At 40.6% G+C, this 13687-nt stretch overlaps 1 protein-coding gene across 3 annotated transcripts in view; it reads left to right on the top strand.

Moving 5' to 3' along the window:
• plxdc1 (plexin domain containing 1) overlaps nt 1-13687 on the top strand; it is a 293884-nt gene that overhangs the window by 240551 nt on the left and 39646 nt on the right. For 2 of the 3 annotated variants that reach the window (XM_026257639.1, XM_026257641.1), the window contains 7 exons: nt 1103-1221; nt 2688-2787; nt 2874-2969; nt 3108-3189; nt 3293-3353; nt 3876-3999; nt 4252-4287. In XM_026257639.1, coding sequence (XP_026113424.1) covers nt 1103-1221; nt 2688-2787; nt 2874-2969; nt 3108-3189; nt 3293-3353; nt 3876-3999; nt 4252-4287 — 618 coding nt within the window. The remainder of the gene's footprint in view (nt 1-1102; nt 1222-2687; nt 2788-2873; nt 2970-3107; nt 3190-3292; nt 3354-3875; nt 4000-4251; nt 4288-13687) is intronic. The other variant, XM_026257640.1, reaches the window with a different exon arrangement.

Here is a 13687-nt window from a genome sequence, read left to right as displayed (position 1 = left end):
AATTTGGAATTTTAAAACAAAAACAGAATACTCTGACTTTAGTTTTGTGAAACTACACTACATAAAAGGGGAAGTTGTGGCCTAATGGTTAGAGATTCGGACTCTTAATCCAAAAGTTGTGAGTTTGAGTCTTGGGCCGGCAGGAATTGTAAGTGGGGGAAGTGAATGTACAGTGCTCTTTCCACTCTCGATACCATGAGTGAGGTGCCTTTGAGAAAGGCACTGAACCCCCAAATGTGCCACAGCATAAAATGGCTGCCCACTGCTCCGGGTGAGTGTTCACTGCTGTGTGTGTGTGTGTTTGTGTGTGTGCACTTATTGGTCACCATACTTGCCTGTATGTCACTTTCACTATTTTTAAAACCTTTGCATGAAACAAAGACAGCAGAATCTTTGAATGAGATGGAATTTCATTCTTTCTTTCATCCGGCTTGTGGTGAATTGTCACATCCCTAACTAACACATAACTAGTCTTAAAAAAACATATACTCACTCACATGTATATACATAGAGAAAATGGAAAGTAAAATTGAATGAATGAAACGGTTATACAAACCAATGAATGAAGCTATGGAAAAGGAGTAAGTTAAACACCTCAGTGAACTCTGTTTAATTTAGTTAAATGTATTATATTTGGCATTAAACCAGCATCAGAATGCAGTCTCGAATGAAAGTCTTAATGGTTTGTTTGCTCTAGATGTTGAAGGTTCTTTGCAGTTTCTTCCAGGCTGAGGCCTGGTTAGTTAGCCTGACCCTGTGGAGAGTTCTCTCCCAGGTGGTAAGTTGCAAAAAAAGTCCTGTCTGGGTCCTGTAGTGCCACAGTTGGACTGAATGTCTCCAGTCCTCTCCACGATCTGCAACCAGAATAATGGATCAGGAGGGAAGAGTAAGCAGGAGGTCAATGAATGTTGTGGCCTTTTAACTTCACACCTGAGTTTGGCTTGACCAATGAAAAAGGTGTAAACAGTGTGGTGTCCCTTTATTCTTTGATTAGTGTATCAAGAGTACCATTTAAGATTTTGTATAGACCAAGTATGTATTTTAGTTTATTAGAATATTTCAGTCAGTTAAATGGAGAATTAACCTCACTTTGGTGCTCCAGGTGACATATTTGTGGTGCAGTGGGACAACGTGAGGCTGAAAGATCGAGAGACTGAAGGAGCTTTCACCTTCCAGACTGTTCTTTGTCATAACGGGACCATTGTTTTCAGCTACAAAGACGTAAGTCAGTTTGTGCTGTTTATTTGGCTGTAATCACCACTTAGAGTTTTTTCATCAACACAGTGTGAAATAAACTGCTCACAGCCCCCCAGCCAGCAATGACATGTGGGGCCCAGATGAGGGCTTCATGGGTGGCAAATGTGGGCCCCATTATGGGCTTGCACCCGGGATCCACATTGGGGCAAGCCGTGGAAGCCCAGATTTACTAAAAGTGGGACCTGTAAGGGTACTGCATGCTGTTAATTGGGCAATTCATGTCAGACCCATTTGGGCCCCACCTGCCCAAATGGGTCTAAAGTGGGTTTTCACCCAGGATGCAGCCATGGATGCCCAGATGGCCTTTAAAAGGGATCTATATGGGTGTTATGTGGGATCTTAACTGGGCAAATCATGACAGGTCCATTTTGACCCCACCTGCTTAAAGGGCATTTAAAATGGGCTTGCACCTGGGATCCACACGGGAGCCAGCCATGGATGCCAAGATGGGTTTTAAGTGGGACCTGTAAGGGTCTTATTTGGGTCTTAACCGGGTAATTCAAGTCAGATCCATTTGGGCCCCACCTGCCTAAAGGGGTTTAAAGAGGGGTTGCACCAGGATTCAACCGTGAATGCCCCTATGGGCTTAAAGTGGGCTCTGTAAGGATCTTATGTGGTCCTAACTGAGCAATTCATGCAAAGCCTATCTAAGCCCAACCATGCCAAATGGTTTAAGGAAACAATCTAAGAAAAACTAAAAACGAAGAATGAATATAAGTCCAAGATAATTACAAGACAGTTGACGCTTTGAACTGCAAGAAATATATTGTTAAATTGAACAACAAAAATGATCTTTAAAAAAATTATTTAAATGTCACAACATACCGGTAAACAAATCAAAAATATATATTTTTTAAAATCTCTGAAAAAAAAAAAAAAACATCTCTCCAAAAAATACATTAATACAAAATAAACTTATGGCGTCTGTGTGGTGGACGCTCCTTTTTCCGGCCATCCCCACTCAGCCCATAATTATGCCATGCAGGACCCATATATGCATTCCCAGTTCAAACCCATGCCCACTTGGACCATATATATGCCATTCAAGACCCATAAATGTGTTCCCAGATCAAACCCATGGCCACTTGGCCCATAAATATGCTATGCAGGACCCATATATGTGTTCTCAGTTCAAACCCATGCCCAATTGGCCCATGCCTGTCCCTTATGGGGCCCATGTAATCAGCTCATATGGGCCTCCTACGTGGAACTCATACTACAAAACCTATATGGGACCCGCTGATTTCACCCAGCCAAAGCCCATGCCCACACAGTGACCATGGAACCCTTACTTAACCCATCTGAGCCCCACATGTCATTGCTGGCTAGGCCATAACCAAATCAAATGATTTTCCAAATCAAATTTACAAAAGAAGAGTAAATATGATATGGATAGTGTCCACTTTCCTTATTTTTACTTTTCACAACAGGTTCCTTTGCCTGTGGAGAAAATTAACTCCACTGAGCATCCAGTGAAAGTGGGACTGTCTGATGCCTTCATGGCTCTTTTGTCTTCTCCACAGTCTCCAGGTTATTTGAGATTTAATGAATTTAATATATGGCATGTTTACACTTTTATCCTTTTCACTAATACTTTATTGATGTGTCATTAACAGATGCTAAACGACAGACTATTTATGAGTACCATCGGGTGGAGATTGACACAACAAAAATTGTCAATAGCTCAGCATTTGAGTTCACCCCCTTACCAAGTGAGTAAATCAATCACAGCTTGCCCTTCTCTTTTTTAAAACAATCACAATTGCTCACATTGAAAACAAATATTCATGAATTTGACTATTTACAGATTTGCACCCTGACATTAGACGTTATGTCCTGTTTTATGCTAGCCTGCCTACAGCACAATTCCTGCGAACAATGTATCCAGTCCAACCTGACATCAGGCTGTAGGTGGTGCAATACTTTACAAAGGTAGCAGTATTAGATCTGAGTATCTGCTGTGTGTTTCTGCAGAATTCAGGTAAGGCATTTGTTCTCCCTTGACAGCTGAATGTATGCATCAATAATCTTTCAGGTGTTCAACTGGAATAGACCGATACAGGCAAGAATGGCTGGACTACAGTTGCTCTGAGGAGGTATGGACAACAAGTGACCAATATGCAAACAGATGTTACTCAACCAGAATAAGCTTTTTACTGCTGTGGGTACTGCTGCTGTCACATCTGCTAAATGCATTTGCAGTCTTTGACAACTCAGTGGCACTTTAACCATAGACTTTGACAAGTTATCAGACAAATGCTCCAAAGTGCATTTTCATGAGTAGCAGTCAGCTTTGCCTTGCCAATGGACTAGATTTGTCAGCTGCAGTCAGCTTACAGTCTAAGTCTAACCCTAACTCTTATTAAATAAAACAATCAAAACATAATTAAGCAATCAGTAGAATGATAATCATATTTACTGTATGTCAATTGCATACTCAGAATAAAAGTTTATAGAAATGGCCATTATACTACTTTAATGATAATGAATGACCATGTACTTCCTGTGGCAATTATAGTGGCTATGTAGGCAATGTTAGTGCCAAATTGAATGCTAGCTTTTTACTCACATGTCCTTGTATTAAAAGCATAATTTGAGTCAGTATGTGCTTGTCTAAGGCAAAAGGCACATGTGACGATTATGCACACAGAGGACCAGAGAGTTCAGTCATCCCTTTTAATTCATCATCATCAGTGAAGACTCCTTCCCCTGCAGCTCAACCAGCTAATCCTGTGACCGAAGGTAAGTATGTCCAATAAAAACCATATGATACTTAACAACAGACCCTTTTAAACCCATTACACTCATAATGGCAGCATTTTTGTGATTACTAAGGATCAGTCTGCATGATTTTTAAGGTCATGTCATAAGGTAATGTATGTCTTGTCTTGTGTGCACTGTGCATGCGGACCTTAAGTTAAAATACTTTTGTTATGTCCTACCTGGTCTTGTGCTTGCATTGCTCTGTACAACAACAGTCTCTTTCCTCCACAGATGACACTAAACTTCTCTTTCACCACCATGGCAATGGTGAGTCAGTTAATGGCTTTGTGCTTCTTGGCTGTTACTCCTTCATGATGAGTAAATTTAAGCACTTTAATGAGTCTGAAATCCAGTGGAAAGAGTTTAGCATGATCACAGAATTTGTAGAGAAGCTTTTTCATCTTATCCTGTAACTCACTATGTAAGGATATTTAAATAGCTGCTTATCTCACTGTATCCCTCTACCACTCCAACACCTTTATTTCTGTTATTTTTTTTTCTAATATTTATTATAATACTAGTGACTTAAAATTCACAGAAATCCAGTCCAATCTTGAATTCATTCGATTCTTCATATCCCACTGGCAGTTTTCTTTTTTCTAAGGTATAAACAGAATAAACTTGGGTGGAAAAATAAACAGTTAATTTTTTTTCTGCACACGCAGGGGAGCATGGAATGTTTTTTTTTTTTTTTTTTTTGTAATTAAATACCCTTTGGTGAAGGCCTTAATCAAATGAATTAATAATAATTTATCCGTAAATAAAATGATCCACCTGATGACCTTTAACCTAATGATTAGGAATTTCCTACACTTCATGAGTTATTACTTTTATGAGTCTGTTTTGGACTTTCTGTGCAAGAGTGTCCTCTGGCTGCATCAGTATTTATGAAACATACATTGCATGAAAGAGTTCAGTGCTCCTGATTCACATCTCCTCATTTTTGATACCTAGAAAATTTTAATTTAGAAAACTCTACGTCAACACACCTGCCCAAATAAAGTGCCTGGGATGAATTTACATTTTATTAAAATTAAATATTTATTAAGTATTAAAAATGCAGCTAACTTTGTTCTACAAACATCAATATAAAAAAGTGCCTGTTCTCATTGTTTGATTGGGAAATGTTTGAAGCACATCAAAGGCTCTTGTATTTTTATGTCTCCCTAAGAACACTTTAGACAGAAAGGCTACAAGATAAATACAGGGTGGGACCCACCGAAAAAAAAAAAAAAAAAAAAAAAAAACCTGGATTAAAACAAAAATATCAAACACAAAATTTGAAAGATCAGGAAAAATGTATTTACATAAACCCATCCAAAAAATAAAATAAAAATCATAACAGCAAACAAAAGAAATTAAAGCTGTAAGCAGTGTTGACAGAGCCCTGTGGCATCAGGAAAACGGTGCATGCATGCACATGCATTTACAGTTACCCTCTGTCAGTCTGAATTTAAGGGTTACAGCAATGAAAGGGTTACTCTATAATAGTGGTAGGCAAGTTCAGTCCTAGAGAGCTGCAGTCCTGCAGAGTTCAGCTTCAGCCCTAATCAAACACACCTGAACAAGCTACAGACAAGGTGAAGGTTTTTTTTTTCAGGGTTGAAGCTGAACTCTGCAGGACTGCGGCCCTCTAGGACCAAACTTGCCTACCCTGCTCTAAAAGATCAAGAGACACACACACACACACACACACACACACACACACTGCTCTATAAGTTCAACACACACACACACACACATAATAATACAGGTGTTTCTCAATAAATTAGAATGTCATTGAAAAGTTCATTTAGTAATTCACCTCAAATTGTGAAACTTGTGTATTAAATAAATTCAGTGCACACAGACTGAAGTAGTCTAAGTCTTTGGTTCTTTTAATTGTGATGATTGTGGCTCACATTTAACAAAAACCCACCATCTCAACAAATCAGAATATGGTGATATGCCAATCAGCTAATCAACTCAAAACACCTGCAAAGGTTTCCTGAGCCTTCAAAATGGTCTGTCAATTTGGTTCACTTGGCTACACAATCATGGGGAGGACTGCTGATCTGACAGTTGTGCAGAAGACAATCATTGACACCCTTCATAAGGAGGGTAAGCCACAAACATCCATTGCCAAAGAACCTGACTGTTCAAGAGTGCTGTATCCAAGCATGTTAACAGAAGGTTTGTTTGGAAGGAAAAAGTGTGGAAGAAAAAGATGAACAACCAACCGATAGAACCACAGCTTTATGGGGATTGTCAAGCAAAATCGATTGAAGAATTTGAGTGAACTTCACAAGGAATGAACTGAGGCTGGGTCAAGGCATCAAGAGCCATCACACACAGTCGTGTCAAGGAACTTGGCTTAAGTTGTCATATACCTCTTGTTAAGCCACTGCTGAGGCGCCTTACCTGGGCTAAGAAGATGAACTGAACTGTTGCCCAGTGGTCCAAAGTCCTCTTTTCAGATGAGACTAAGTTTTGTGTTTAATTTGGAAACCAAGGTCCTAGAGTCTGGAGGAAGGGGTGAGAAGCTCTTAGCCCAAGTTGCTTGAAGTCCAGTGTTAAGTTTCCACAAACTGTGATGATTTGGGGTTCAGTGTCATCTGCTGGTGTTTGTCCATTATGTTTTACGAAAACCAAAGTCACTGCAACCATTCCACTGAAACAGACTAATATTAGTGTAGATGTCATTCTTCTAATGATGTAGCAAGTTCATCGGGTGTTATACTATATGTACTCCATTAGTCATAACAGAGGCCGTGGGGTTTCTGTATAAGACTCTTATCATATTTATGAAGCCTTCGCCCAGACCAAACACCTCCAAAACAGACCAGAGGTAGTCCCACTCCAGTCTGTCAAACGCCTTGTCTGCATCCAACGAAAGAACCGCAGCTGGAGTGGGACAACCCTGGGATTCATGAATGACATCCAATAGTCTCCGAATGTTGTCCGCTGCTGATCTATTAGGCATGAAGCCAGACTGGTCAGGATGGACTAAAAAAAATCACATATCGCTGTAGTCGCAAGGAGAGAATTCTGGCATACATTTTTATATCAGTGTTTATCAAACTAATTGTCACGGGCCGGCAAAGAAAGAACAGGGTCTGGGTCCAAATGCAGGGAAGAAATTACTTTAATATAAATTAAACAAAAAGCAAACAAGACAAAAACAAAACCGAACAGATTTCCAGGACGAGATCAGAATCAGGAATTGCGGGAACTGTGAGCGGACACCGCCGCTACCTCGTGGAAACTGAGAGCGGACGCCGCCGCCGTCTCGGGGGAACTGTGAGCGGAAGCTGGCGCTGCCTTCCGGGGAACTGTGAGCGGAAGCCGGCGCCGCCTCGGGGGAACTGTGAGTGGACACCGCCATCGTCACCACTGCCGCCTCGGGGGAACTGTGAGCGGATGCCGCCGCCGTCTCGGGGGAACTGTGAGCGGAAGCTGGCGCTGCCTTCCGGGGAACTGTGAGCGGAAGCCGGCGCCGCCTCGGGGGAACTGTTAGTGGACACCGCCATCGTCACCGCTGCTGCCTCGGGGGAACTGTGAGTGGACGCCGCTGCTGCCTCGGGGGCATCTTGAACGGACACCGCCACCTCAGGGGCATCGTGAGCGGACACTGCTGCCTTGGGGGTATCGTGAGCGGACACCGCAGCCTCGGGGGCATCGTGAGCGGACACCTCCGCCTCGTGGAGGCTAGCAGTGAGCCCCGCAAGATCAGAATCAGAAAATGCAAACACGATTAACATCTAACAATTAATACGCTGTGTGTGTGATTGAGAGACAGGTGTGCAGAGTGAAGGTAAATGAGTCCGGGAGCAAGGGAGAAACACAGGTGTAGCAACTAAAACAATGATGAGGTAACAAGATAGGTGGGGTAAGAAAAGAGACACAACAAAAGCACATGGCACCAAACAAACACAACACTCACAGAAGACAGTGACAGAAAGACAGAAGACTGTGACAGAAAGACAGAAAACTGTGACACTAATGGGTCTGTAGTTTGCCCAATCTGTATGATCTTTCTCTTTTTTGGGTATCAGCGATATAAGTGCCATATTCATCTGCAGGTGAAAGGCGCCCACCTCTTCTGCCAAAATATTTCAAAAGATCAAAATATTTAAGAAATAATTCTTCATGGATCCCATCTAAGCCTGGTGCCCTGCCTTTCTTAGCACCTTGTAATGCCCCTTTAAGTTCGTCCAAACTAACTGGCTGTCCTAAAGGTTCAGCGTACTCATGACTAAGTCGAGGTAGAGTAAGAGACTGCAAAAAGGCAGTAAAACTTGAACTTGAGGGATTAAGTTCAGACGTATAAAGCAGGGATAGGCAACTCCGGTCCTGGAGGCCCACTATCCTGCAGAGTTTAGCTTCAGCCCTCATAAAAACTCATCTGCCTCTATCTATCTAGTAATCCCGAAAACACTGATTGCCTTGTTCATGTGAGTTTAATTAGGGTTGGAGCTAAACTCTGCAGCTCTGATATAGAGTTTGGAAAAGAAATCAGAAAATGAGGAATTCATTTCTTTGCTATTCCCAACCAATCCAATAGAAGGGTGCTTATTTTTTTCAATGTAGGCTTTTGCCTGATTTTGCTTCAGTCTTAAAAGTTTGCTCGGGCTAAAAGTTTGCTCGGTCTGGCACCACAAAAGTAATAGGACTGTCTGGTTCTGTGAATCACAAATTCCGCTTTCCTTCTCAAAAGATCATTCAATTCCACTTTAAGGGTCTGAAGCGTCTTATAATTTGAATTAGAGGAAGATTTAAGTGACAAATTAAGTTTTTGACATTCTTGTTCTAAATGGTCAATTCTCTGATTATGTGCCTTTTTTACGTTAGTAGCAAAGGCTATAGAAAAATCTTTTATAAAACCTTTCGTAGCTTCCCAGGCAAAAATAGGGTCTTCGTGTGAACCAACATTAAATGAAAGAAATTCGGACAGACCAGCTTTGAAAAGAGAGATATTGAAACACCACCACAGAGATCTGTCAACAAATGGAGCACATTCAAATTCTACCATTAAAGAATTATGATCTGCAAGAATAGCTGGTAGTATAATTGTCTGGTCAAAAGAGTTCAAAATTTCCTCGGAGCATAGTAGATAAAATATTCTAGAAAAAGAGAGATGTTGTGCCGTAAAAAAAGTTTTTAATTTCTACTCGAGGGGTTCCCCGTTCTCCAAACGTCAACCAAATTCCGCATTTTCACGAAGTCATTAAGCGCAACCAAGGAATTAAGCTGAACTTTACAGGAAGAAGATCTGTCCAATACAGGGTCAGTCACCTCATTCATATCCCCTCCGATAATCAGAGAATAGTCTGATTATCGGACTAATGAAAGTAAATCATTAGTTACGTGTGGGAAAAATTTGTCTCAAATATTGTAGGAGCATAGATTGATACAAAAGCTATTTTCCTCCCCTTAATGCTAGTACAAAAATAAGCAAGCCTGCCAGATTGATCCTGACTTTCCTGTCAATCATGAGATTACAGTTCCGTGCAATCAAAATAACTGTACCTTTAGTTTTAGTGTTATCAGTAGAAAAGGCTACAACTTTAGAAAATTTATTCTGTAATCTCTGAACATCTGCTCTCTTTAGATGAGTTTCCTGAATTAGAGCGATATCAATCCTTTCCTGCACAAGCAGATCAAGAATTTAGCTCATTTATTTGGACTGTTAAGACCTCTAATATTAAGTGATATCATTTTTTATTCATCCATAATCTAATGAAACAAAGATACAAATTTTAATATGATATGCAAAACCAAAAATTTATCCGTTTAACCTGTGATGAAACTAAAACATTGTAAGAGGTAAATAGAAGTAACATGAACAAAAAAAAAAACCATTAGAGACCACAAATTCCCCCATCATTATAAGGGCCCGTGACAACATCCACTGTCGTTCAATAGAACGTCAAACACTCTCTTCTATTGAAACATGAAGTATGTAGTATATAACAAACGAAGTAAATATAGTATAAACAGTAGTGACAGCCGTATATATTTTCTGTATAAAATAAATACAACAAAATACAAATGTTTGAGAAAAAGAAAAAAGAAAAAAAACGTAAACAGGACTCCTCTGAAATGAGTTGTTAACATTGCTAGCACTTTACATTATCGGCATACTCACTTCTATCACGGTTGACTCCTTTTACTCATCCATAGACTCGGGGGGGGGGGGGGCTCTGGACCATAAAAGGACAATTTACGTCTGGTGGCCGATCCAGGAGTATTACGAGCTTCCACTAAGAAATCCTCTGCTTTTTTGAATGAATCAAAGGAGTGTTGATTACCACCAAGTTTTGAATTCCAAGGGTGTGCAATTCCTCTTGAATGCCTCCGAAGGTCTGTCGTCTACGGGAGGTAAACCCTGTAGTCTGAGAAAAAAACACAGTATGGACTCTTGGTCACGAATTGGTTCAGTTTTCATCACTTCCCTGGCTCCCTGAAGAATTGCCTGTCGATCCTAATATAGTAGCACGTGAAAGATCAAAGTACGGGATTTATCGGAGCCATAGATTCTGTGCGTGTGGTCTATTTAGGTCGATCCCTTACTCTTTAGCACGGGTATCCAGATAGGGAGCATCTTTTGAAGGAAACCAGTTGGATCACCCCCTTCCCTGCCTTGCGGCAGCCCCACCAAACATAGATTATTACGGCGAGACCTGTCTTCTAACTCCGCAATTTTCAAGGTGAGGTTATGCTGCTCTGTTGTGCACGTTCAAATCCTTTTTTGTCGTGTCTCCCCTTGAATCTTGTTTACCTTCAAACCCAAGTCTCGTACTGTGTCACTTTGGGATTGCATTTCTTGGTGGAGCTCAATCAAAGAGGATTTCATGTCCTCCATAGCCATCCGAATTGCATTTTGAATCGTAGTTTCAAACGCTACTTGTTCTGAAAGCTCCTCTGCAATGGCGTCTGTCAGATTAGCCTCAGTGCTCGGTAGCTTCATCTTTTTCTTCCCGGAGGGAGATGTGGACGGCGAGGAGTTCTGTTTTTTGTTTCCGTACATTATACTGACACTATGCAGAGTAAAAAAAAAAAAAAAAAAACTGGCTGTCAATTCTATATATTGTTATTTAGGAAAAGGAAGAAGGTTTGGATGGAGCATCAGAGTCATTCGACCATCGCGCGCATGGGTCACGTGACCTCCTCCCACTGACCAGCTTTTTGAAGATGTTGATTTCATTTTCCAGCAGGATTTGGCACCTGCCCACACTGTCAAAAGCACCAAAAGTTGGTTACATGATCATGACATTGGTGTGCTTGACTGGCCAGCAAACTCACCAGACCTGAACCCCATAGAGAATCTATGGGATATTGTCAAGAGGAAAATGAGAAACGATAACAAACAAAGATCACTGTCAAAGAAACCTGGGCTTCCATATCACCTTAGAAGTGCCACAAACTGATCACCTCCATGCCACGCCGAATTGAGACAGTAATTAACCTCTTAACCTGCACCCCGACGCCCTCGTCCTCAAAGCCACTCAACTCTCACGTGCCAGTGTTTATGAATAGATTAAATGAAATGGGAAAAATGTAATCTTGACAATCTATGTATCATAAAGATCTAAGCCTCAAGCATCGACGACAGATCGCTGTTTTTCAATGGAAAGCTTATAAAGACTGTATGTGCTACATTTGTGTAAGCAGAACACATACAAACATGAACATTAGAAACGCTGTACATACCAGATCCGTCGTAATAACGTGTCATAAACACATCCACAGCTGTAAATCCCAGTTTATTTAGGAAGGTAAGGGTCCACTGAACGACATCTCATGAAGCCCGTTTAGTCCAAAGAAGCAATAACGATGTAATATGGATCATAATTCAATTGTTTACGTTTCATTTCTTCAGCGACAGAACTGTTTGTGTCCGTTATGGAATAACTCACGGTCGGAAACTGCGTCTTGGTAGTAAAAAAGAAACTGAACAGTATTTATATCGTTTATATATATGTCTGAACTGTCCTGAGTGCATCCTGAGCGTGTTCTCAACAGCCGGCGCCTGACGCATGTTCTTTTAGTTTTACGGTGGATCACAGACTTATATAAGTGCATTACCACCGCCTATCTCTCAAATGGACCATTGACACTTCCAATCGAGATTGTAGATAGAGTGTCAATGGTCCATTTCAGAGATAGGTGACGGTAATGCACTTATAAGTCTGCAATCTACTATAAAGCAAGAGTAAGAACAAGAAGACACCTCAGACAGAGGATTATCCTTTCAGTAAGAAAGGGTAGAATATATCAAATGTACAGATTCTTTTTAAATGATTTTAATGCTGTATAAGCATTTCTACAATAATTGCGTAAACATATAATGACAGTACAATACATATAAACAGATTCTGTGCATTATTTTTATCATTCTGATACAATGAGGATGGGTTGAACAGGCTTCAATTTTTTATCCTATAGCTTCATCTGGTGGTCATCCTTGAAATTTTAATCATTTTAATAAATTGTCATGGCAACACTGTTCAAGATATCCAATATCTGTTTGCATTTTAGGTTTCTAAATCTTTTTGCATTATGTAGACAAAGTTTGGTGTGTATAGTATAAATCTCTTTTGAGAAGTATGAATAAATTCACAATTATATATTTCCAAAAATCCATATTCAAATCAAAATAGCTGACTTTCTGTTGGTCATAGCTAATGACTGTTAAATAGAAAGTTGTCTGGCTTGATGAGAACAATATACACTGAACAAAATTATAAACGCAACACAATTCTTTTGCCCCCATTTTTCATGAGCTGAACTCAAAGATCTATGACTTTTCTATGTACACAAAAGGCCTATTTCTCTTAGAAATTGTTCACAAATCTGTCTAAATCTGTTTTAGTGAGCATAACCCTTTTTCCAAGATAATCCATCCACCTCACAGGTGTGGGATCTCAAGATGCTTAGACAGCATGATTATTACAGTGTGCATTAGGATGGCAACAATAAAAGGCCTCTGTGAATTGTCTGTTTTACTGTATTGAGGGGTCCAGAGAGGTCTGAAAACCTGTCAGTATCTGTTGTGACCACCATTTGCCTCAAACAGTGCAACACATTTTCATTCGCATAAAGTTGATCAGGTTGTTGATTGTTGTCGATTGTTGTTGATTGTGGCCTGTGGAAAGTTGGTCCACTCTTCTTCAATGGCTGTGTGAAGTAGCTTGATATTGGCAGGAACTGGAACACAATGTCGTATACGCCGATCGAGAGCATCCCAAACTTGCTCAGTGGGTGACATATCCAGTGAGTATGCTGTCCATGCAAGAAGTGGTATGTTTTCAGCTTCCAGGAATTGTGTACAGATCCTTGCAAGATGGGACCATGCATTATCATGCTGCAACATGAGGTGATGTCTTGAATGAATGGCATAACAAAGGGCCTCAGGATCTCGTCACGGTATCTCTTTGCATTCAAAATGCCATCAGTAAAATGCACCTGTTTTCATTGATCATAACATATGCCTGCCCATTCCATAACCCCACCACCACCAATCGATCCACAACATTGACATCAGCAAACCGTTCACCCACATGATGCAAAACATGCTGTCTGCCATCTGCTCTGTACAGTGAAAACCGAGATTCATCCATGAAGAAAACACCTCTACAATGTACCAGACACCATCGAATGTGAGCATTTGCCAAATCTAGCTGGC

Source organism: Carassius auratus, unplaced genomic scaffold (genome assembly GCF_003368295.1).
Source record: "Carassius auratus strain Wakin unplaced genomic scaffold, ASM336829v1 scaf_tig00214405, whole genome shotgun sequence".
Classification (NCBI taxonomy): Eukaryota; Metazoa; Chordata; class Actinopteri; order Cypriniformes; family Cyprinidae; genus Carassius; species Carassius auratus.
This window is presented reverse-complemented; position numbering and strand designations above follow the sequence as displayed.